Here is a 22362-nt window from a genome sequence, read left to right as displayed (position 1 = left end):
CCTTTCCTCCCTTCCCAGTCCCCTTCCTCCCAGTTGTTCCCTACCCTCGCCACTCTGTCTCTCACTCGCTCTCTCTCTTCCTCCCCTTTTTCTCTCTTTCTCCCTTTTCTCTCTCTCACAGTCTCTCTCTCTGCAGGTCCCGGCCACCCGGGAGGTGCTTGGTTCTCTCCCTAACGTGTTCAGTGCCTTGTGCCTGAATGCGCGAGGCCTGCACTCCTTCGTCCAATGCCAGCCCTTTGAACGCCTCTTCAAGGTGCTGTTGTCACCTGACTACCTGCCTGCCATGAGACGACGCCGCAGCTCTGACCCTCTGGGTGAGTTGGGGACGTGTGTTTTTGCAATCTAGTATGGCGAGAGAGACCTTTGAGAGAGGTGTGTGAACTTAAAGGAAGCTAGTATATTGGGACACAATTCACTCTGTTGAAAAATAGGTGTTTGTTGTAGGAATGTATAATGTTGGTTTGTAATTTGAAATACCTGCTACACTAGAAGTTAATGGTTACATGTATGAGGAATGTATATTGTAATGGAGGTTGGATAAGAGCCAGGGGCTTGTAGAGTTACTAATTAAGGGAAAAAGACAATAATATAGTTGTGGTCACAGGTAAGTGTGTATTAGTGAGGAATGGGTGCTGTGATCAGGTCAGGTGAAGGGAGAAAGAAACGTTTATTACCCACATCACTTAACTTCCTGCCTAGCAACAAGATGTAGTGTTTAGAGAAAGGAGGAGACTGCCTAAAGGGGGGTATAAATACTGGTGCTGATGGGAACATGTCTTTGTCTTTTCAGCTGCTTGACTCAGTGGGTGAATTAACTCGGTTTGAGCTTTAACTAGTTGTCTGTTAATTTTTACTCTGTTTATTTAGACCTAACAATACTGAACAGAAATATATATGAAACCATTTCAAAGATTTTACTGAGTTACAGTTCATATGAGGAAATCAGTCAATGGCACGCTTCCTCCCAACTTGAGACATCTGTAACATTGTGTTGTGTGACAAAACTGCATATTTTAGTGGCGTTTTATTGTCCCCAGCACAAGGTGCACCTGTGTAATGACCGTGCTGTCTAATCAGCTTCTTGATATTCCACACCGGTCAGGTGGATGGATTATCTTGGCAAAGGAGAAATAATCACTAACAGGGATGTAAACAAAATTGTGCACAACATTTGAGAGAAACAAGCTTTTTGTGCGCATGGAACATTTCTGGGATCTTTTATTTCAGTTCATGAAACATGGGACCAACACTTTTTTTAAATTTTTTGTTCAGTGTAGTATGGTGACACTATACACTGTTGATGCAGATGTCTGTATGTAATCATGCTGGTTTGTGTGTGTACAGGAGATACAGCATCCAACCTGGGCAGTGCTGTGGATGAACTGATGAGACACCAACCCACTCTGAAGACTGACGCCACTACTGCCATCATCAAGGTGGGTTTACAATGACATGTACAGGAGGCCTGGAAAAAGTGAAATGATCAGCACCATTGAGCAGGGATGGGAGTGAGTACTCCAGTACAGGTTGGTATTTGATTACTAATAATCAAATACAAGGACTCAATTTACAAATATAACTATTTTAGCAGGTTAAATGTATAAGCACAGGCACAATTTCCAACTGTAAGATGTTTATTGTTTGGAGTATGTCAAATGCAGTGACAATGTTAAAGTTGTGTATCAGAACCACCAGTCACTGGAACAACCTTTAGCATACTGCAAACTCTTTTGGCCTTCAAACCCGTTTCACGGTAACATGTGAGTACTCAAAATGATTTTAGTGAGTGCTCAGACACTCATTCAAATGCCCATCCCTATCTCATTGTTCATGTCTGGACTTGTAGTTTTAACTCTGCGTGTGACTTGACCAGGAAAAATTGAGGTCTTGTTGTAGCTTTTAACTAGGGCACAGAGTTCAACTGGTTCAGGCCATGTGTTAGGACCCTAATCATATAGATTAACCTTGTAAACTGCATAGTGAATTAGCACAACGTGATTGTTTCTGTAACCTGGGCCATGTGATCTGAACAGGAACAACTTAATGTTTATCCCTGGAGGGGTTTTTACGTTATGGTAATTTAACACACACTTGGCTTCTCTTCAAAACAAATACCCTTTCCTTGTTTTCACCAGCACTCGAACTTGTCTTATCTTGCCAGCACCGACTTTGCTGATAGCTACTTTATTGAGGAAAAATGTACTTACTGTGATATGTGGTTGTCCCACCTAGCTATCTTAAGATGGATGCACTAACTGTAAGTCGCTCTGTATAAGAACGTCTGCTAAATAACTAAAAGGTCAACTGTCCTTTCCCAGTTACTGGAGGAGATATGTAACCTGGGCCGAGCCCCGGAGTACATCTGTCAGAAGCCCTCTATCCAGAAGACTGATGGCACCGTCACCGCGCCCCCTGCCCGCTCCTCCCACGCTGCAGAAGAGGCTTCCAGCGAAGATGAGGAGGAAGAGGAGGCGCTCCATACCTTCACCCAGCAGCAGGGGGAACCAGAGAGCAACAGACAGTCAGTGCCAGTTGAACTGTATGACATTCCAAATCAGCGATGTGATTCTTCCTGATAAATTCAGGATTTATTGCTCCTGATATAATTTTTTTTTCTCTATATTTATAAATCATTTATGTATTTACATTTTGTTACATGTTTGATCGGGAGTTGGGATAATAGTGTTTATGTCATTTTTCCTGTAGGGTTGTTGGCACTGAAGAGAGGATACCGATTCCTCTGATGGATTACATTCTGAATGTGGTACGTGTGTTGATGCACGTTCTCTGGTTATTTTATGTGATGTAATTGTCAATGAAGTGATGACAAGCAAAATCACATTATGACGTTTCTCTTACGTTCAAAATTAATCGGAACATTTGTACAAAATAATGACTTCTGGGAGCGTATAACGGTGTGCAGACTGTACTACTACTATCGTCTAATAACTTTTGGGGAGGTGCTTAGTCAGTCACTAGACGGCTACCACCCTTTTAGTGAACTCTGCACCTTAGAAGCTGCTGCCCTATGTACATAGACATGGAATCACTGGTCACTTTAACCTTTTCACACGTGAGTTCCAAATATCTAACGGTTGTTTTATGCACGTGATGTTAGAATGCACTCACTGTTCCAAAATGTGATTATTACACAACGGGACAGTTAACACGCGCTGCCTGCCAGACATCTTTTGGCTATGTTTCAACTTGTCAATTTCAAATTATTATCTAACAACAGTTTGAATTGAGGTGTGTTCCGCCTCCTCATTAATTCACATAGAAGTAGCCGATTTCAGCGTTGCAAACAATTTGTTTGAGACTTTACTGAGCAGGATAAACTTCTGTCTTTGAGGAGAGCCTACCACACTTCACTTATGTTTGCGCAGATCAAGTATGCATATATTTCTGCAGTCTTCCAAGAATTTGAACATTTTCTTGCTGGGGCTCGCTTTCACTTCCTTGTTTTCCTTACAAATAATAACTTTTGGATATGTGTGTGTTACTTTGATAGGAAGTTCCTTATTTTCTGTATATCGTGTTTCTACTGTAGGTGCGTATGGTATGTATGGAGCATAGTGAATAAAATTGTAAATACATATGTTTTCAAATACTTGTGACAAATAAGGCATTCCGATAATTGCATCTATTGTAATGGGCACCTATGATGTGTATAAAATAATTTTTTGAAGGTTGTACTGATGATAATGAGCTAAACTATTTGCCAGCTGTGTGTGGCGCCATGTTTGTTTTAAATTATACAATGCATTCTGGGTGTCACGTAATCTGTGAGACCGAAGATGTTATAATGAGGTGAAGGAATGGTTCACTCTTCTTTTGGGTGAACTTCCGGAAGTGGATGATCGTAGATGACACACCCCCTTCAACATGCATACTATAAACAGACCAAACTCATCTGGTCTCCTCTTATCTTTGGTTGATGCGAAAAAATAAACATTCCGGCGCGCACAAACTACCCATCGTCGGATTACTTTCGATTTCTAGAAAGTGTTTTACTCAATTATTTCGATCAATGGTGAGCTCACCCGTGATGTGATTAATTATAACTAGTCATTGCTATTAGCTAATTCATATTGTAGTTTCTGTCAGCCGAGAGTCATATTTGAGTTATTCAAAATAAGTCACTCTTTCCTCAGTTAGCGCGAGGACAAATGTAGCCTACATTTTGGATGATTGTGTTACGCTGTAGCTACTTCGGTTTATTTCTGGATGCAATGTTCAGACATTCACAGATCACATTCTGGACATAACTTTGTACGGACTGTGTTTGTGCAACATGTTTCTGTGGAAAAAAGTGTTGCGTCAATCGAAAATGTACGTTCTAAGTAAGCGTTCTCATCAAGTGTTCTAATAACACCGGTATGCTACAGGGACCACTATACAACGATCACACCCGTTTGTTGGTACGTGTGAAAAGGTTAATAATGTTTACAAACGGTTTTACTCATTTCATATGTGTATATTCTATATTCCTACTGTATTCTAGTCAATGCCACTGCGATATTGCTCGTCCTAATATTTCAATATTTCTTAATTCCATTATTTTACTTTTAGATGTGTGTGTCTTGTTAGATATTACTTCACTGTTGGAGCTAGGAACACAAGCATTTAGCTACACCTGCAATAACATCTGCTAAATATGTGTGTTTGACCAATACAATTCTATTTGATTCCTTACCCCTTAACATTCCCCTTTTGTGTTCCTTCCCAGATGAAGTTTGTGGAGTCGATCCTTAGTAACAACACGACAGACGACCACTGTCAGGAGTTTGTCAACCAGAAGGGTCTCCTGCCCCTGGTCTCCATCCTGGGTCTGCCCAACCTGCCCATCGACTTCCCCACCTCAGCTGCTTGCCAGGCTGTAGCCGGGGTCTGCAAGTCCATACTGGTGAGACCTGACACTGGGGATATGGAGTTGGGATGGGAGGTGTGTGGTTATGATGGGAGGCTGTAGCTGGGCTCTGCAACTCCATACTGGTGAGACTAAGAGATGTGGGGATATGATTTCAGTGAATTTGTTAGTGATTGAGCTCAAGCAGAGCTGGAAAATGGACTATAGACTCTTTAGAATATATAATCTGTGGTATTTTGATGGTAGGCTTGTATTTCTGAGGTTCTCTGACTGTTGTGACTAAACTCCAGGGAGACCTGTTAAATGTAACAGTTCAGTCTCTCCCTGTGACTGTGCTGTATTGATACTGAAGCGTGTTGTGTCGTCCCGTGGTCCCCAGACGCTGTCCCATGAGCCCAAAGTGCTCCAAGAGGGGCTGTGTCAGCTGGACAGCATCCTGTCGGCCCTCGAGCCGCTCCACCGCCCCATCGAGGTCCCCGGAGGTTCCGTGCTGCTCCGAGAGCTCGCTACCGCCGGTCACGTGACCGACGCAACGCTGTCGGCCCGCGCCACGCCACTGCTGCACGCGCTCACCGCCGCACACGCTTATATCCTGATGTTTGTGCACACCTGCAGGGTAGGGCAGGTAAGATGCCTGGTAAACTAATCAGCAAGGACCTCTCGTTATGTCACTCCACACCTGTAGCCCACAAAGTACAGGCTGTAGATTAGGTTGACGTTTGTATTCAATTCATTGAAAGATGTCAGCAGCATATAATCAACCAACTGTAGAGGTACTGCACCTCACCGCCTCTGTGGATTTAGAGCGCACCGCTTCTGTGGATTGTCATTGTTGGGAAGGAGTTGCTTGACTGTGTGGTTTGGTATGGGTTTGCCCAAGTGTGTTCATTAACCTTCCCCTGTGTGTTGTGCAGAGTGAGATCAGGGCCATCAGTGTGAACCAGTGGGGCTCCCAGCTGGGTCTGAGTGTTCTCAACAAGCTGAGTCAGCTCTACTGCTCTCTGGTCTGGGAGAGCACCGTGCTGCTGTCTCTCTGCACACCCAACAGGTACACTACCTCTGATAAGCCTGTCTGATACGCTCTCTGTCTCTCTCCTCCAGGTTCCAGCTCTCTTTAGCCCTCCATCTTTTGGCCTTGAGGTTCTCTCTCACCCCCCTCCGTCTCTCTCGCCCCCCTCCGTCTCTCTCGCCCCCCTCCGTCTCTCTCGCCCCCCTCCGTCTCTCTCGCCCCCCTCCGTCTCTCTCGCCCCCCTCCGTCTCTCTCGCCCCCCTCTGTCTCTCTCGCCCCCCTCCGTCTCTCTCTCCCCCTCCGTCTCTGTGTGTGGCTTTCTCTCTTTCTCAGCATGCATTCGACAGAACACACTAACTCGCTCCTGTTTCTCTCTCCTCTCCTCCCCCAGTCTCCCCCCAGGCTGTGAGTTCGGTCAGGCTGACATGCAGAAGCTGGTTCCCAAGGAGGAGAAGCCATCTGGCAGCACCACAGCCACCGCTTCTACCTCTGGATCCAGGAGAACTGGTAACAGAGACGCCCTTCTACTGAAAAAAAACTAAAGAAGATGTTATCAATTGGTTAAGAATGATCATTCATGAAAGAAATAGGACAATGTTTGGCAGTTTGTTTTTCTTTTTACATTTCTAAAAATAACTGTCAAATTTGGAATGTTGGAGTTTGTTAGGCATCATTAAGCAATGTGCAAGAAAGGAATGTATAAGCATATTTTAGCCAAACTTTATCTTCCAGCACAGCCACCCCTAGCTCTAACCACTAGCCCGTTCCTCTCTCTCACTAGCTGAGTCTGAGGCTGTTGCTGTGGACCCCTCTGCCACGTGTCTCCTAGAGGGGATGGGGTTGGACGGGGACACGCTAGCCCCCATGGAGACTGACGAGCCCACCGCCGGCACATCTGACCCCAAGACCAAGTCCAAACTGACCCCCGCCATGGCCACTCGCATCAAGCAGATCAAACCCCTGCTCTCTGGTGAGGACATCCGGAGCTTTGTCTTTTCTTTTTCACACCATTGTCTATTTGTAGGCATACGTTAAGTGTAGATTGGTAGTCCCACCAAATACAGCAATGTACTGTCAGAATCTCTGCATTAGTGAAGAAAGACAGAGGAAACATACAACTGTCAGGTGAAGGTTGAAACACTGACTGTTGTGACTGCTGATTCTATATTTGTGAGTGCTGGCTGTCTCTTTCATCTTGGTGTGGTAACTCTCCCCTCTCTACTCCAGCGTCGTCTCGTCTGGGCCGGGCTCTGGCCGAGCTCTTTGGTCTTCTGGTGAAGCTGTGTGTGGGTTCTCCAGTCCGACAGCGCCGCTCTCACCACGCCACCAGCACCGGCACAGCCCCCACCCCCGCCGCCCGGGCCACCGCCTCCTCCCTCACCAAGCTGCTCACCAAGGGCCTCAGCTGGCAGCCCCCGCCGTACACCCCTACCCCTCGTTTCAGGTACTCTACTGTTACCCCTACACCCCAACCCCTCGTTTCAGGTACTCTACTGTTACCCCTACCCCTCGTTTCAGGTACTCTACTGTTACCCCTACCCCTCATTTCAGGTACTCTACTGTTACCCCTACCCCTCTTTTCAGGTACTCTACTGTTACCCCTACTCCCCTACCCCTCGTTTCAGGTACTCTACTGTTACCCCTACACCCCTACCCCTCGTTTTCAGGTACTCTACTGTTACCCCTCGTTTCAGGTATTCTACTGTTACCCCTACACTCCTACCCCTTGTTTCAGGTACTCTACTGTTACCCCTACCCCTCGTTTCAGGTACTCTACTGTTACCCCTCGTTTCAGGTATTCTACTGTTACCCCTACACTCCTACCCTTTGTTTCAGGTACTCTACTGTTACCTCTACACCTCGTTTCAGGTACTCTACTGTTACCCCTACACCCCTACCCCTCGTTTCAGGTACTCTACTGTTACCCCTACACCCCTACCCCTCGTTTCAGGTACTCTACTGTTACCCCTCGTTTCAGGTATTCTACTGTTACCCCTACACTCCTACCCTTTGTTTCAGGTACTCTACTGTTACCTCTACACCTCGTTTCAGGTACTCTACTGTTACCCCTGCACCCCAACCCCTCGTCTCAGGTACTCTTTTACCCCTACACCCCCAGCCCTCGTTTCAGGTACTCTGTTACTCACAATGGCTACTTGGGTTGCTTCCGGATTCTCTACCCATCTCACGAAATGTGCACCTACACACCCAGTGGTGGAAACTTCCTTTAACTAATGCTTACACTAATTCAATAGATACTTCTGGAGGAGGGAAGAGACATCCCCCAAGGCTGTTCTGTAGATCTGAGAGGATTGGAGTTATCAGATGTGTGTTCTCATGGCCGTGATGTCTCTGCTCTCTCTTCCCCTACAGGCTGACGTTCTTCATCTGCTCGGTGGGCTTCACGTCCCCCATGCTGTTCGACGAGAGGAAGTACCCCTACCACCTCATGCTGCAGAAGTTCTTCTGCTCCGGAGGACACAACGCACTCTTTGAGTGAGTAGAACACCCTCCGTTAATAGACCTGTAGCTACAACCAGGCTCATTACTGTTGCTGCTCAGCTCACATCATTAATACCTGACGGAATATGTATTTGGCACTACCTTATTGCCAGGATAATTAATAGTATCATTGTAAGTAGGGCATTGAGTTTTCCCTGACCAGGAAACATTTGGGGACGTAATTGTGAGGGTACCCAACAAGAGCTTATGTTTCTCTGTCCATCGGCTCTGACACCTCTCGTTTCCCATCTCCCCAGGACATTTAACTGGGCCCTGTCTATGGGTGGTAAGGTGCCTGTCTCTGAGGGTCTGGAGCATGCAGAGCTGCCAGACGGGACAGGGGAGTTCTTGGATGCCTGGCTGATGCTGGTGGAGAAGATGGTGAACCCCAGTACTGTGCTGGACTCACCCCACAGCCTGCCTGTCAAGGTTCCCGGGGTCACACCCACCACCCCCCAGTTCAGCGCCCTGCGATTCCTCATAGTCACTCAGAAGGTAGGGGGATTGTTTAGTGGTGTGTGTGGTTTTTCCTGGATGTGTTTAACTATTCTTGTGGGGAACAGAAGTCCCCACAAGAATAGTAAACAAACGGAAATTTGACCTACGTGACATTTTGTTAGTCCTCACGAGGTCAAATGCTATTTCTAGGGGATTTAGGGATAAGGTTAAAATTAGTGTTGGGGTTAGAATTAGGTTACGGGTTAAGTTTAGGTTTTTGGGTTAAGGTAAGAGTACTGGTTAGGGTCAGGGAAAATAGGATGTTGAATGGGACTGAATTGTGTGTCCCCACAAGGTTAGTTATACAAGACTGTGTGTGTGTTAAATGAAAAAGTAAAACATTTTTGAGATGTATTTTTCGTTGCTCCCTCTAATCTTGAGCCACTCTCTCTGCCTCCCATTTAGGCAGCGTTCAGCTGCATCTGCAGCCTGTGGAACAGAAAGCCCCTTAAAGTGTACGGGGGCCGCATGGCTGAGTCCATGTTAGCGATACTGTGCCACATCCTGAGAGGAGAACCTGTCATCCAGGTGTGTTCTTTTATATAAGGTGCAGTGGCACACCAGAAGAGAGAAACTAGTGGGGGGAATTATTTGTAATGTACACATTTTCTTTGTCAAATTATCTTTTGAGGGATGGTTGCTAGTGGCATGTAATGAAATTTTGTTCATTCCTCCCAGGAGCGCCTGGCCAAGGAGAGGGAGGGCACGGCCCGTCCAGAGGAGGAGGGAGGCCTTGGGGCCTCTACGCTGCCTGTAGGCCCCAGCTCTGGAGGTGAGAGGAAATGGTTTATTTTCAACTACATTACATGGTAATGAATTATTTGATACAATGTATTTTTATACACATGAAGGATAAATGCACAATAACTATCCAACAGCACATAATGATTTATAACACTTGAATGTAAAATCCAGGTGCAGGTGGAGCAGCAGTGGCCCCTGGAGCAGCAGTAAATGCAGGAGAGGGCCCTGCCGGGTCAGTTCCAGGACCAGCCATTGGAAGCAGTACAGCACCACCTGCACCAGGGGGTGCAGCAGAGGACTCCACTAACACTACTCCCAGGAGAGAGCCACCAGTTAACCAGGCTCAGCTACAGCAGGTGAGGAGGGTGTGGCTGTCGGTCCGGTCCGTGTGTGTTTTTGGATTCCTTTACCTTTTGTGACCGTTTCTTCATAGAAATGGCAGTTTTTGTTAGACCGTTTTCCTCATAGACAGTTTTTGGCATTAAACATGCATCATTCGACAGCTTTGATAGATATAACTGCTAGCATTGCTAGATACCGTTGAGAGCATTGGTTGCACTATTAGCATTGGTTGAAATTGTACTGTTCTGTTGTCAACCTCTTGTCCCCTTGAACCCTCACGCTGGTGTGGCCTGCTCCACTTTGTCTTGTGACAGGCTCAGGGAGGAAGCAGGGAGAGGCAGCCAAATGTCAACCAGCAGCAGCTACAGCAGGTATACAGCTAGCCTGCTCCACACTCAGGCGCGAGCACACATTTGACTAGAATTGAATCTGATCTCTTGTTTGTAATGGGGTCCCGGCTGAAGGTGGCCAGGAGGAACCAGAGGGAGGGAGGGAGCAAGAGAGAGTGGGAGGCTGGATATCCCTTGGTTGGTGGAGCATTTTTGACACACACAGGAAACTGTTGAGCGTAAAAAACCCAGAAGCGTTGCAGTTCTTGACACAAACAGGTGCGCCTACCAGCTACCTACATACCCCGTTAGAAGGCACTTAAATATTTTGTCTTGCCCATTCACCATCTCAATGGAACACATACACAATCCATGTCTCAATTGTCTCAAGACTTAAAAATCCTTATTTAACCTGTCTCCTCTCCTTCATCTACACTGAAGTGGATTTAATAAGTGACATCAATAAGGGATCATAGATTTCACCTGGATTCACCTGGTCAGTCACAGAAAGAGCAGGTGTTCCTAATATTTTGTATAGTCACTGTATATAAAGCGTGAGATTGACTCACTGATCACACTGTGCCTTAGCCATAGTCTGCTCCTTTTCTCTCTCTCTCCCGCTCTCTCTCACACACACACCAGCAGTTATGACAGTGCTTTATAGATACCCAGCCTAAAACGCCAAAGAGTAAGCAATACAGGGGCTAGGGAAAAACTCCCTAGAAGGAAGTCTTCTCTAACCCTGTCCTGTGACCCGTTTCTCCTCTAACCCTGTCCTGTGACCCGTTTCTCCTCTAACCCTGTCCTGTAACCCGTTTCTCCTCTAACCCTGTCCTGTGACCCGTTTCTCCTCTAACCCTGTCCTGTGACCCGTTTCTCCTCTAACCCTGTCCTGTGACCCGTTTCTCCTCTAACCCTGTCCTGTGACCCGTTTCTCCTCTCACCCTGTCCTGTGACCCGTTTCTCCTCTCACCCTGTCCTGTGACCCGTTTCTCTGTCTGTCGTTTTTAACCGTTGTTCTCTCTATCTAGCTGATGGACATGGGTTTCTCCAGAGAGCATGCCATGGAGGCCCTGGTGAACACCAGCACCATGGAGCAGGCCACAGAGTACCTGCTCACACACCCTCCTCCTCTACTCAGCGGAGCCGTCAGGGTACGACCACACACATACTTACATGGGAACGCACACGTAAATAAAGAACATGCAAATACAGAACATGCAAATACAGAACATGCATACTCAGCCACGGTCCATTGACACACTATATACTCATATTACACGCACGCACAGGAACACACACACACGTCTCCTCCCGTAATGTGTGTTAAGTGTACTCTGTTGGTCTGTCTGTAGGACATGACCATGTCAGAGGAGGACCAGATGATGAGAGCCATCGCCATGTCTCTGGGACAAGAGGTCAGCATGGAACAGCGCTCTGATTCGCCCGAGGTGCGCTGCCACACACACACTAAGACACGCCCCCACTCAGGCGTACGGATGGAACATATTGCTGAATGAATGGACAACGGCTCATGAATGAATAACCAGGGCCCCCTCCAGAAAGGAGCTGTGGAATCCTCAATACACCCTAGGCACTTGTGTAGATTTGAAAATATTGTATAGGTTTGTAGCCTAGCGGTTAAGAGCATTGGGCCAGTAACTGAAAGGTTGCTCGTACTAATCTCTGAGCAGACTAGGTGAAAAATCTGTTAATGTGCCCTTAAGCAAGGCACTTAACCCTAGTCGCTCTGGATAAGATAGTTTGCTAAATGTCTAAAATGTAAAAGGATATAATGTTTTCCACAAGCACATGGAGTAGCCAGCCAAATAGAGAAAGTAGCCAACCAGCCTCCTCTGGTTAAGACTTTATTCCCAACAAGCTGTATTTTTCCTAGATTAGATTTTCAACCAGCAAATATCATGAAATAATAACTTTTTTTCCCCCACACTTTTATATGGTTAGTTTCATCAGCTGTTGTAGAACATGATATAAATCACAAGGGGAAAATATTTAGACTATACTGGGCCTAAAGAATCCTGTAAGAGTCTGCTGACTTCCACAGGCTTCAAGCTTCCTTTTTAAGAATTTTTCTCAGCTATCTGCAATATAGGTATGATAGACGAATGTAGCAGGTGTTTAACATGTGCTTTGCTACACAGAAAACAACAGCAGTTAACTAGTCCATTGTCAACACTCTGAAGTCGGTAGACCTATGTCAATAAGTATTAATAGGTTTAAAACAACTAGCCTACCTATTGTTCCTGCAGTGAGGCGGATTCACCATATTTTATAAACTAGTCAAGCTTGCCGTCCCTAAATCAGCACAGTAAATAGCATATGCACCACCACTCCTTGGCTGCATATGAAACACACCTGGGTCCAAAGTTAATTTATTTTCTCACTGGGCCAAAATCTACTGGCCTAAATCTACTGGCCTATCACAATTTCTACATGTTGTAGTTGTTAAATGGGTTGGGGTCATGGAGGGCCTATAGGTTGTCATGCTTTCTCTATATAGGCCTATTCAGCTATTAATAGGCTACATTTGGTTATTATATGTGTTAAAAAGCTGTGTAATATAATTCAAATAACTCATGACTCTATTCTTTAGAACCGCAGTGTATTAATTGCATTCATTTGTGTTTGTAAATTATGTATTTTTGAGAAGATTTGAAAATAGGATGCTGCCCCCTTTAAGACAAATATTCCAAAAGAAAGAGATCAACATGACCACAGTAGGCTAGCCAAGACCAATGCTACATGTCTTTTTTGCAGACTATCAACAGTATTGCTAGCCTATTGCTAGCCTATTGCTAGTATGTGCACAATCACTTAAAGTAAATAAGCTCAGTGAGTAGATGGATGGGCACTTCTTTTTACTCCGGACAGCTCGTGTGCATCAACCTATGTACTGCTCGGAGTTATGATTGGCAGGAGAGTGGTGGTGCTTGAATGAACGGCCTATCCTATTGGTCAAATACAAATAGCGTGACATTTACGTGTGTGGTCTTCAATGGTAGACTGACAGAGCAGGCAAATGTTGAACTGGATTGAAAAAAATGTGCTGAAAAGTTACTGGCCACCAAATGTTTTTACTGCCAGCAGGCCAACGTTAAAGTCAGACTATGCATGCAAAAGGAAAATCAATGTGCCAAAAAACAATTTGGCGAAGTGGATTTCGACATGCAAATTCACGCTCTCTCTGTGTAAAGAAATTTGACTGCAACCGCAGCGCACCCAACACACACACACCCAGGTACAGAGAGGCAGGACAGTCACACCAGCAGTGTGTTCCTGTCATCTCTCACCTAGATTGACAGGCTCCTGTCCTATCAATTGATGACTAGAAGATGCATGTTGTTCATTCTAGCAGGAGAGGGCTTGGCACTCTTTTTTTTTCTCTCTCTTCTGACTAGCGATTTGAAAAGTAGTTCATTTTAAGTGGAGAAAGTACCCGGCTGAAAATGACTCTGTAATTATCTGTATTGCCGGCGCTAGTGGAAAACACTGGGTGTAGAATTCTATTTATTGTTGCAGCTTTTCATTTCATAGACCTGGTGAAATATCAGCTGTATTGCTTTTATCTGATGTATACACAGATTGGTTAGGGGTTGTTTCTGAAACTGGGCTCACACCACTTCACCCCCACACGTGCTCACATTCCCTCCCTATGTCTTTCTCTCAGGAGGCGGCGCGTCATCGCGAGGAGGACGACAGGAGAGCCAGGGAGCGTACGGAGGAGGAGGAGGCTCGCTGCCTGGAGAGGTTCCTGGAGGCCGAGCCCCTGGACAGTACGGAGCTCCACGCCTTCACTGACTCCATGCTGCCCGGCTGCTTCCACCTGCTGGACGAGCTGCCAGACACCGTCTATCGCCTCTGTGACTTGCTCATGACCGCCATCAAGAGGAGTGGTCCCGAGTACAGGGACCTCATCCTTCGACAGGTGGTCAACCAGGTATGTGTAATACCAATTGGTCAATGCCTTGGAGAAGTGATGATGATTGCTAGTGTTGTCACTCTGTTAATGACCTCTGGGCAATAAGCTGTAGTATTGTCCTTGTGACCGTCTGCACCAATTATTTGAGTTCTCTGTGTCCTGTATGTCAGGGTTTTCCAATCTCTGTCCTGGGGCTCCCCCTGGGTGCACGTCTTGGTTTTTGCCCTAGCACTACACAGCTGATTCAAATAACCAACTCATCAAGATTTGATTATCAGCTGTGTAGTGCTAGGGCAAAACCCATAACGTGCACTCGGGGGAGCCCCTGGACAGAGATTGGGAAACTCTGCTGTGTGAAATGTCAAGGTGTGATCTATTAAAGTATGTAATCTTTGACATGTGTAGGTGTGGGAGGCAGCAGACGTGCTCATCAAGGCAGCAATACCCCTGACCACCAGTGACACCAAGACTGTGTCTGAGTGGACCAGACAGATGGCTACCCTGCCCCAGGCCTCCAACCTGGCAACACGCATCCTGCTGCTCACACTGCTCTTTGAGGTACGGACACACGCACGCAGACAGAAAAACCTCCTGCTCAAACTACTTTAGTGACAGACACATAGATGAACAGTAATTCCTTCCTCACACACCCCCACCGGCCCTGAATGTTGAGCCATGCTGTCTTCTGTTCCCTGTAGGAGTTGAAGCTGTCATGTGCTAGGGTGGTGGAGAACAGTGGGATCCTCAATGTGCTCATCAAGCTGCTAGAAGTAGTGCAGCCCTGTCTGCAGGCTGCCAAGGAGCAGAAGGACATCCAGACGCCCAAGTGAGTAGCACCCCCCAAAACTGTGTATTTAGAGTTGGCCCAACTTTTAAAATTGTGAATATTGTTCTAATTCAGTTACAAAGCATTATTTAAATATTTCCCATGTAATATAATGGGAGCTAACATGACTGCCATAAAATGAAAAAATGAAGTGTCATACATGTAACTGCATCATAATGCAGAAACAATTGTCCAAGGCTCTAAATACATGGCTCTGCCATCCCCCAGGCTCTGACAGCAAACGGACTAAAGGACCGTTACTGAGATTAGCTAGCTAGCACATGTGCACATCCTGCTACAAATGGCGGCATGAACGATCTTCATTTTTTTAACAAAGCCTTTTCTTATTAGAGCGATACTTGTTTTTCGTACTTGGGTGAGGTAAATGTATAAGCATTGCATCTGTCAGACAAAAGGCGATGTACAACACGACTGAACGTTGTCTGTCCGACTGTGTACAGGTGGATCACTCCAGTGCTGCTGATCATTGACTTCTATGAGAAAATGGCTGTTTCATCCAAACGCAGAGCGCAGATGAACAAGGTAAGAGGAATGTCCCCGTGCAACAAAGTTTATCCCACATTATAGGATATGCATGTGATTACCATTGTATTGCCATGTCTGGTCTTTAGTCAACCTTCTCTCACTACAATTTTTTTTTTTTAATTTCTCCTTTCGTCCCCACACCCCCTCCACTCTCTCCAGTACCTGCAGCCCAATGGTAATAACTGGCGTTGGTTTGACGACCGGTCGGGGCGCTGGTGCAGCTACTCTGCCTCTAACAACGGCACTATAGACTCAGCCTGGAGGGCCGGGGAGAGCAGCGTCCGATTCACCGCAGGACGCAGGAGATACACCGTACAGTTCAACACCATGGTCCAGGTATAGAGAGAGATGTATATTGGGAAAGTATTCAGACCTGTGACTTTTTCCACATTTTGTTAGGTTACAGCCTTATTTTTTTCCCTCATCAATCTGCACACAATACCCCATAATGACGAAGCATAAACAGGTTTTTAGACATTTTTGCTAATTTATTAAAGATTAAAACAGATCACATTTACATAACGATTCAGACCCTTTACTCAGTACTTTGTTGAAGCACCTTTGGCAGCGATTACAGCCTCGAGTCTTCTTGGGTATGATGCTACAAGCTTGGCACACCTGTATTTGGGGAGTTTCGGGCTCTTGCTGGGCCACTCAAGGACATTCAGAGACTTGTCCCGAAGCCACTCCTGCGTTGTCTTGTTGGAAGGTGAACCTTTGCCCCAGTCTGAGGTCCTGAGCGGTTCGAACAGGTTTTCATCAAGGATCTCTCTGTGCTTTGCTCCGTTCATCTTTGCTTCGATCCTGACTAGTCTCCCAGTCCCTGCTGCTGAAAAACATCCCCACAACATGATTCTGCCACCACCATGCATCACCGTAGGGATGGTGCCACCACCATGCATCACCGTAGGGATGGTGCCACCACCATGCATCACCGTAGGGATGGTGCCACCACCATGCATCACCATAGGGATGGTGCCACCACCATGCATCACCGTAGGGATGGTGCCACCACCATGCATCACCGTAGGGATGGTGCCAGGGTCCTTCCAGACGTGACACTTGGCATTCAGGCCAAAGCATTCAATAAATCTCTGGTTTCATCAGACCAGAGAATCTTGTTTCTCATGGTCTGAGAGTCTTTACGTGCCTTTTGGCAAACTGCTGCCGAGATTGTCTTTCTGGAAGGTTCTCCTATCTCATCATAGGATCTCTAGATCTCTGTGACCATCGGGTTCTTGGTCACCTCACTGTCCATGGCCCTTATCACGCCCCTGCTTAGTTTGGCGGCCTGCTCTAGGAAGAGTCTTGGTGGTTCCAAATTTCTTCCATTTAAGAATGATGGAGGGAACTGTGTTCTTGGGGACCTTCAATGATGCAGACATTTTTTGGTCCCTAGAACTGTGCCTCGACACAATCCTGTCTCGGAGCTCTACGTACAACTCCAACCTCATGGTTTTTCTCTGACATGCACTGTCAACTGTGGGACCTGATATAGACAGGTGTGCTTTTTCAAATCCTTTACAATCAATTTAATTTACCACAGGTGGACTCCAATCAAGTTGTAGAAACATCTCAAGGAGGATCAATAGAAACAGGATGCACCTGAGCTCAATTTCGAGACTCATAGCGAAGGGTCTGAATACTTATGTAGGTATTTCTTTTTTTTATATACATTTGAAAAAATGTCAACTGGTTTTCGCTTTGTCATAATGGGGTATTGTGTGCATATTGCTAAAGATTTATTTGGTATTTAATCAATTTTAGAATAAGGCTGTAACCTAACTCAATGGCCAGTTTATTAGGTACACCCATCTAGTACTGGGTCGGACCACCCTTTGCCTCCTAGAACAGCCTGACTTGTTCGGGGCATGGATTCTACAAGGATTCCACTGGGATATTGGTCCATGCTGACGCGATGGCATCACGCAGTTCCTGCAGATTGGACGGCGGTACATCACCTCCACCAGCCTGTACCGTTGACACCAGGCAGGATTGTGCCATGGACTCATGATGCTTACACCAAATCCTGACTCTGCCATCAGCATGACTCAAAAGGAACCGGGGCTCGTCAGACCAGGCAATGTTTTTCTCGTCCTCAATTGTCCAGTGTTAGTGATTGTGTGCCCACTGGAGCTGCTTCTTAGTTAATCGGAGTCGAACCCGTTGTGGTTGTCTGCACACCACCGTTGTACTGTGCCATTATTTGTGGCCTGTCTGTTAGCTTGCACGATTCTTGCCATTCTCCTTCAACCTCTCATCAATAAGTTGTTTTTGTCCACAGGACTGCCTCTAACTGGATGTTTTTTGTTTGTGGCACCATTCTTGGGAAACCCTAGACAATGTTGCGCGTGAAAATCCCACAGGGCTGTCGTTTCTGAGATCCTGGATCCGGCGTGCCTGGCAACGACGATCATAGCAGGCGCCAAGTCTTTTAGGTCACTTGTTTTGCCCGTTGTGATGTTCAATCGAACAGTAACTGAATGTCAATGTCTGCCTGCTTTATATAGCAAGCCACGGCCACGTAGGAGCGCTCCATTCTGGTGAAAGTAGTTGTGTACCTAATAAACTCGCCGGTGAGGAGCCTCTTCTATACAGAGACCACTCAAAGGAACAGAGTCGACAGTGGATTTTTTTTGACTAAGGAATACTTTAATAAATCCTGGTGCTCAATGGAGAGTATTCATTGAAAGTGCTTATCAGTCCAGTTATGGGCATAATTTGGGTCTGGGAAACCATTGACTTGTATATCTTTGTTCTATTCCAGGTGAATGAGGAGACTGGTAACCGTCGTCCGGTGATGCTGACGGTTCAGAGAGTGCCTCGCGTTCCTAAACCTGCCAAAACTGGCAGCATGACGGACTCTGAGAGGGAGGAGGGGGACAAGGGCAAGGCAGAGGAGACGCAGACAGACCCAGGTGATGACTGGATAGGAGCTACTGTTCTAGTATAGCCTCGAACAGATACCTGAGACTGATGAGGGGGACATGGGCAAGCCATAGGATAGAGAGACCCAGATAATGGACCTACTGCCTTCTACAGTGCCTTCAGAAATTATTCACACCCCTTGACTTTTTCCACATTTTGATGGCCCTACACACAATACCCCATAATATTAGTGGAATTATGTTTTTACAAGTTAATGAAAAGCTAAAGTGTCAGGGCACTAAGTATTCAATCCCTTTATGGCCTAAATAAGTTCAGGAGGAAAAATGTGCTAAAGTCACATGATGGGTTGCATGGACTCACTCTGAATTTTTTAAACATTATTTTTGAATGATTACCTTATCTCTGTACCCCACACATACAATTATCTGTAAGGTCCTTCAGTCGAGCCATCAATTTCAAACACAGATTCAACCACAAAAACCTGGGAGGTTTTCCAATGCCTCGCAAAGAAGGGAAACTGTTGGTAGATAGGTATCAATAATTAAAAAAAAGCAGACATTTAATATCCCTTTGAGCATGGTGAAGTTATTAACTACATTTTAGATGGTGTCAATACACCCAATCACTACAAAGATGCAGGTGTCCTTCCTAACTCCGTTGCCGGAGAGGAAGGAAACTGCTCAGGGATTTCACAATAAGGCCAATGGTGATTTTAAAACAGTTAGAGATTAATGGCTGTGAGAACTGAGGATGGATCAACAACATTGTTGTTACTCCACAATACCATCCTAAATTAGAGTGAAAAAGGAAGCCTGTACAGAATAAAAATATTGCAATACGTGTTTTTTATTTGTAATTAAGCACTAAACTGCCAAAAAATGTCAAAGAAATGTATTTTATGTTTTGAATACAAATATGTTTGGGGCAAACAGATCACTGAGTACCACTTTTTTTTTTTTATATTTTCAAGCACGGTGGTAGCTGCATCATGTTATGGATGTGCTCGTCATCGGCAAGGACTAGGGAGTTTTTTATATTGATAAAAAATAAATGGAATAGTGCTGAGCACAGGCAAAATACAAATGTCTGCTTTCCAACAGACACTGGAAGACAAATGTACCTTTTCAGCAGGACAATAACCTAAAGCACAAGGCCAAATATACACTGGAGTTGCTTACTGAGACGACATTGAATGTTCCTGAGTGGCCTAGTTACAGTTTTGACTTAAATCAGCTTGAAAATCTATGGCAAGACTTGAAAATTGCTGTCTAGTAATGATCAACAACCAACTTTACAGAGCTTGAAGAGTTGAAAAAGAATGAGCAAATATTGTACAATCCAGGTTTGCAAAGCTCTTAGACTTACCCAAAAAGACTCATAGCTGTAATTGCTGTCAAAGGTGATTCTAACATGTATTGACTCAAGGTGTTGAATACTTATCTAACAAGATATATTCGTTTAAAAATGTTTTGTTATACTTTTTCTTTCTCTTTGACAGAGTATTTTGTGTAGATCGGAAGAAAAAAAAGATTTGAAGCCACTTTAATCCCAATTTGTAACAACAAAATGTAGAAAGGGTGTGAATACTTCCTGAAGGCACTGTAGATTTATAGCTTTGGAAGAAATATGCGCAACTCCAGTGTTTATAAGCAAAGTGTGAAGTGTTGACCTTTTATTAGACATTGCTATTGTCACAAAGCACACTTTGTTTAGATGAAAAAATGTATAAATGTATGTATACTGTTACTTTAGTTGAATACCATAGTCAAATCCTCCCCTCTCTCTTTCAGACTCTGCACCAGTAGCCGTGGAGATGAGTGCTCCTAAAGATGACAACACTTCCCCTCAACTAAAGGAGTCCTTCTCTGGTCCCTCTGCTCCTGCTGCCCCCCCTCCCGCAGCCCCCCTGGACCCCACGTCTGAACGCACCGGGGCAGGAGGAGCCATCGTTGTGCAGGGCCTGACAGAGGACATGACCACGGTGCTCATCAGAGCCTGTGTATCCATGATAAGTGTCCCCGTGGACCCAGACACCCTCCACGCCACACTAAGGTTCCTACTTTTATTTTGTTCTCTCTTAAGTCTTGAATCTTATGGAAATGCAGTGTTTTCCATTAGTCTCGCCTAATCAGCTTGTTGGACAAATTTTCAGCTGACTACTTTGTCCACTTCATAATCATATTAGCTAGGCTACTTTTCATTTAAGTTTCTGTCGAGCCCTCTCTCGCTGGAAGGAACGATATGGATCTTCTAGCGATCTATTGATAGGATAGGTGCTGTCCTGTTGCACCCTCGACAACCACTGTGATTATTATTATTTGACCCTGCTGGTCATCTATGAACATTTGAACATCTTGGCCATGTTCTGTTATAATCTCCACCTGGCACAGCAAGAAGAGGACTGGCCACCCCTCATAGCCTGGTTCCTGTCTAGGTTTCTTCCTAGGTTCTGGCCTTTCTAGGGAGTTTTTCCTAGTCACCGTGCTTCTACACCTGCATTGCTTGCTGTTTGGGTTTTTAGGCTGGGTTTCTGTACAGCACTTTGAGATATCAGCTGATGTAAGAAGGGCTTTATAAATAAATTTGATTTGATAGGTGCCTGTCAGTCACAAAGCAAGCGATGACAAAGAAACGCAGTCTGCTGTCTGTCCTGCCTGCCAGTGCAATTTGTGTGCACTGTATTTGGTTGCAGTCAAATTTCTTTACATGGAGGGAGTGGGAATTTGCATTTCCGATGTAATGTAAGTGGTTACGATGAGTCCGTAATCCACAATTTGGCCAAATTGTTTTTTGGAACATTCCATTTGTTTTCTTTCTGGTGTTTCACATAGCTGGCCACGTGGTGTTGTTATGCATAATAGGCTATTTACTGGGCTTACAGCTGAACAGCAAGTGTTGACCAACTTATACAAGGTGTAGAACTGACTGAATAAAGTCCATCTTCTATATCCCTTTGCCATTCATAAATCATACAATGTGGTTATATGTACATGGTATCACATCTGAACAAGGAAACCGAAGGGTTTCCTTTCCTAGGATGTCTGGGCTTGCCAGACAGTGATGCTAAAGTGAGCGAGTCTCGTCAGTCAGTGTAGCCTACCAAATCGTATCGGTGAGAGAGCTGTTCATTTGGTTCCCTAATTTGCTACTAGTAGGCCTATGGCATTTTGCCGATTATCTACAGATAAATTATGAAAACATTAGATGAAGATGGTGAATCATCACTGCAGGAAGAATAGGTAGTAGAGAGCCTCATTCTGGAATCCAGGCATTAAAGCGGAATTCAACTATATAAAAAAACAATTTTTATTGTCCTTAGTAGGGAATCAACTAAATGTATACATTTGCCCAAGTTTATCATAAGATATGAACTGAATGCATCAGTTATTTTTTATTTCCTGCAACCTTCTGAAGAGGCAACACAAATGCCCCTTCTCTGTGTACGCGGTGTGTTCGTCTACCTCTTTGTGTAGCCATTAGCCATGATGCTCATGAAACGCTTTCTTATAGTTGGAAAGGCTTTCTCAAAAACCTTCTCAATTAAACGTTAACTACAAAGTAGCCTATGCTTACCTTTCAGAATGATATCGTGATTGTTTTCATCATTCCAGTGGGTATTTGTTTTGCCAACTCTCCCATCACGTGTGCTACAAAAACACAGCTAAACAACAGCATCTTGCTAGGAGCACACTGGGATTAAAGGGGAACTACACCCAAAAATCAACATTTATACAGATATTTCCCAGACCTCAAAAGTGGTTTCCTGATTTGGTTTAAGCATTGTTGTGGACTTGGAACTAGGCTTGGGCATTATACCATATACAGGGGTATTTGGAAATTGCCAAAGGAGGGTTTTTCAATACTGTC

At 45.2% G+C, this 22362-nt stretch overlaps 1 protein-coding gene across 26 annotated transcripts in view; it reads left to right on the top strand.

Moving 5' to 3' along the window:
• The window catches only part of LOC139558019 (E3 ubiquitin-protein ligase HUWE1-like), a 77361-nt gene that overhangs the window by 16878 nt on the left and 38121 nt on the right, over positions 1–22362 (top strand). For 18 of the 26 annotated variants that reach the window (XR_011671523.1, XR_011671524.1, XM_071373403.1 and 15 more), the window contains 25 exons: positions 122–314; positions 1345–1436; positions 2319–2539; positions 2707–2764; positions 4730–4906; positions 5250–5495; positions 5785–5918; positions 6271–6386; positions 6661–6849; positions 7107–7323; positions 8253–8375; positions 8639–8876; positions 9285–9407; positions 9558–9651; positions 9795–9979; positions 10280–10336; positions 11326–11448; positions 11650–11745; positions 13983–14252; positions 14640–14792; positions 14933–15060; positions 15522–15603; positions 15766–15942; positions 18374–18524; positions 20286–20547. Coding sequence is in view for 24 of the 26 variants with exons in the window: in XM_071373403.1 (XP_071229504.1) it covers positions 122–314; positions 1345–1436; positions 2319–2539; positions 2707–2764; positions 4730–4906; positions 5250–5495; positions 5785–5918; positions 6271–6386; positions 6661–6849; positions 7107–7323; positions 8253–8375; positions 8639–8876; positions 9285–9407; positions 9558–9651; positions 9795–9979; positions 10280–10336; positions 11326–11448; positions 11650–11745; positions 13983–14252; positions 14640–14792; positions 14933–15060; positions 15522–15603; positions 15766–15942; positions 18374–18524; positions 20286–20547 (3905 nt within the window). In the remaining 2 variants the exon portion in view is untranslated. The remainder of the gene's footprint in view (positions 1–121; positions 315–1344; positions 1437–2318; positions 2540–2706; positions 2765–4729; positions 4907–5249; positions 5496–5784; positions 5919–6270; positions 6387–6660; positions 6850–7106; positions 7324–8252; positions 8376–8638; positions 8877–9284; positions 9408–9557; positions 9652–9794; positions 9980–10279; positions 10337–11325; positions 11449–11649; positions 11746–13982; positions 14253–14639; positions 14793–14932; positions 15061–15521; positions 15604–15765; positions 15943–18373; positions 18525–20285; positions 20548–22362) is intronic. The other 8 variants (XM_071373424.1, XM_071373422.1, XM_071373414.1 and 5 more) reach the window with 4 other exon arrangements.

Source organism: Salvelinus alpinus, chromosome 28 (genome assembly GCF_045679555.1).
Source record: "Salvelinus alpinus chromosome 28, SLU_Salpinus.1, whole genome shotgun sequence".
NCBI lineage: Eukaryota > Metazoa > Chordata > Actinopteri > Salmoniformes > Salmonidae > Salvelinus > Salvelinus alpinus.
This window is presented reverse-complemented; position numbering and strand designations above follow the sequence as displayed.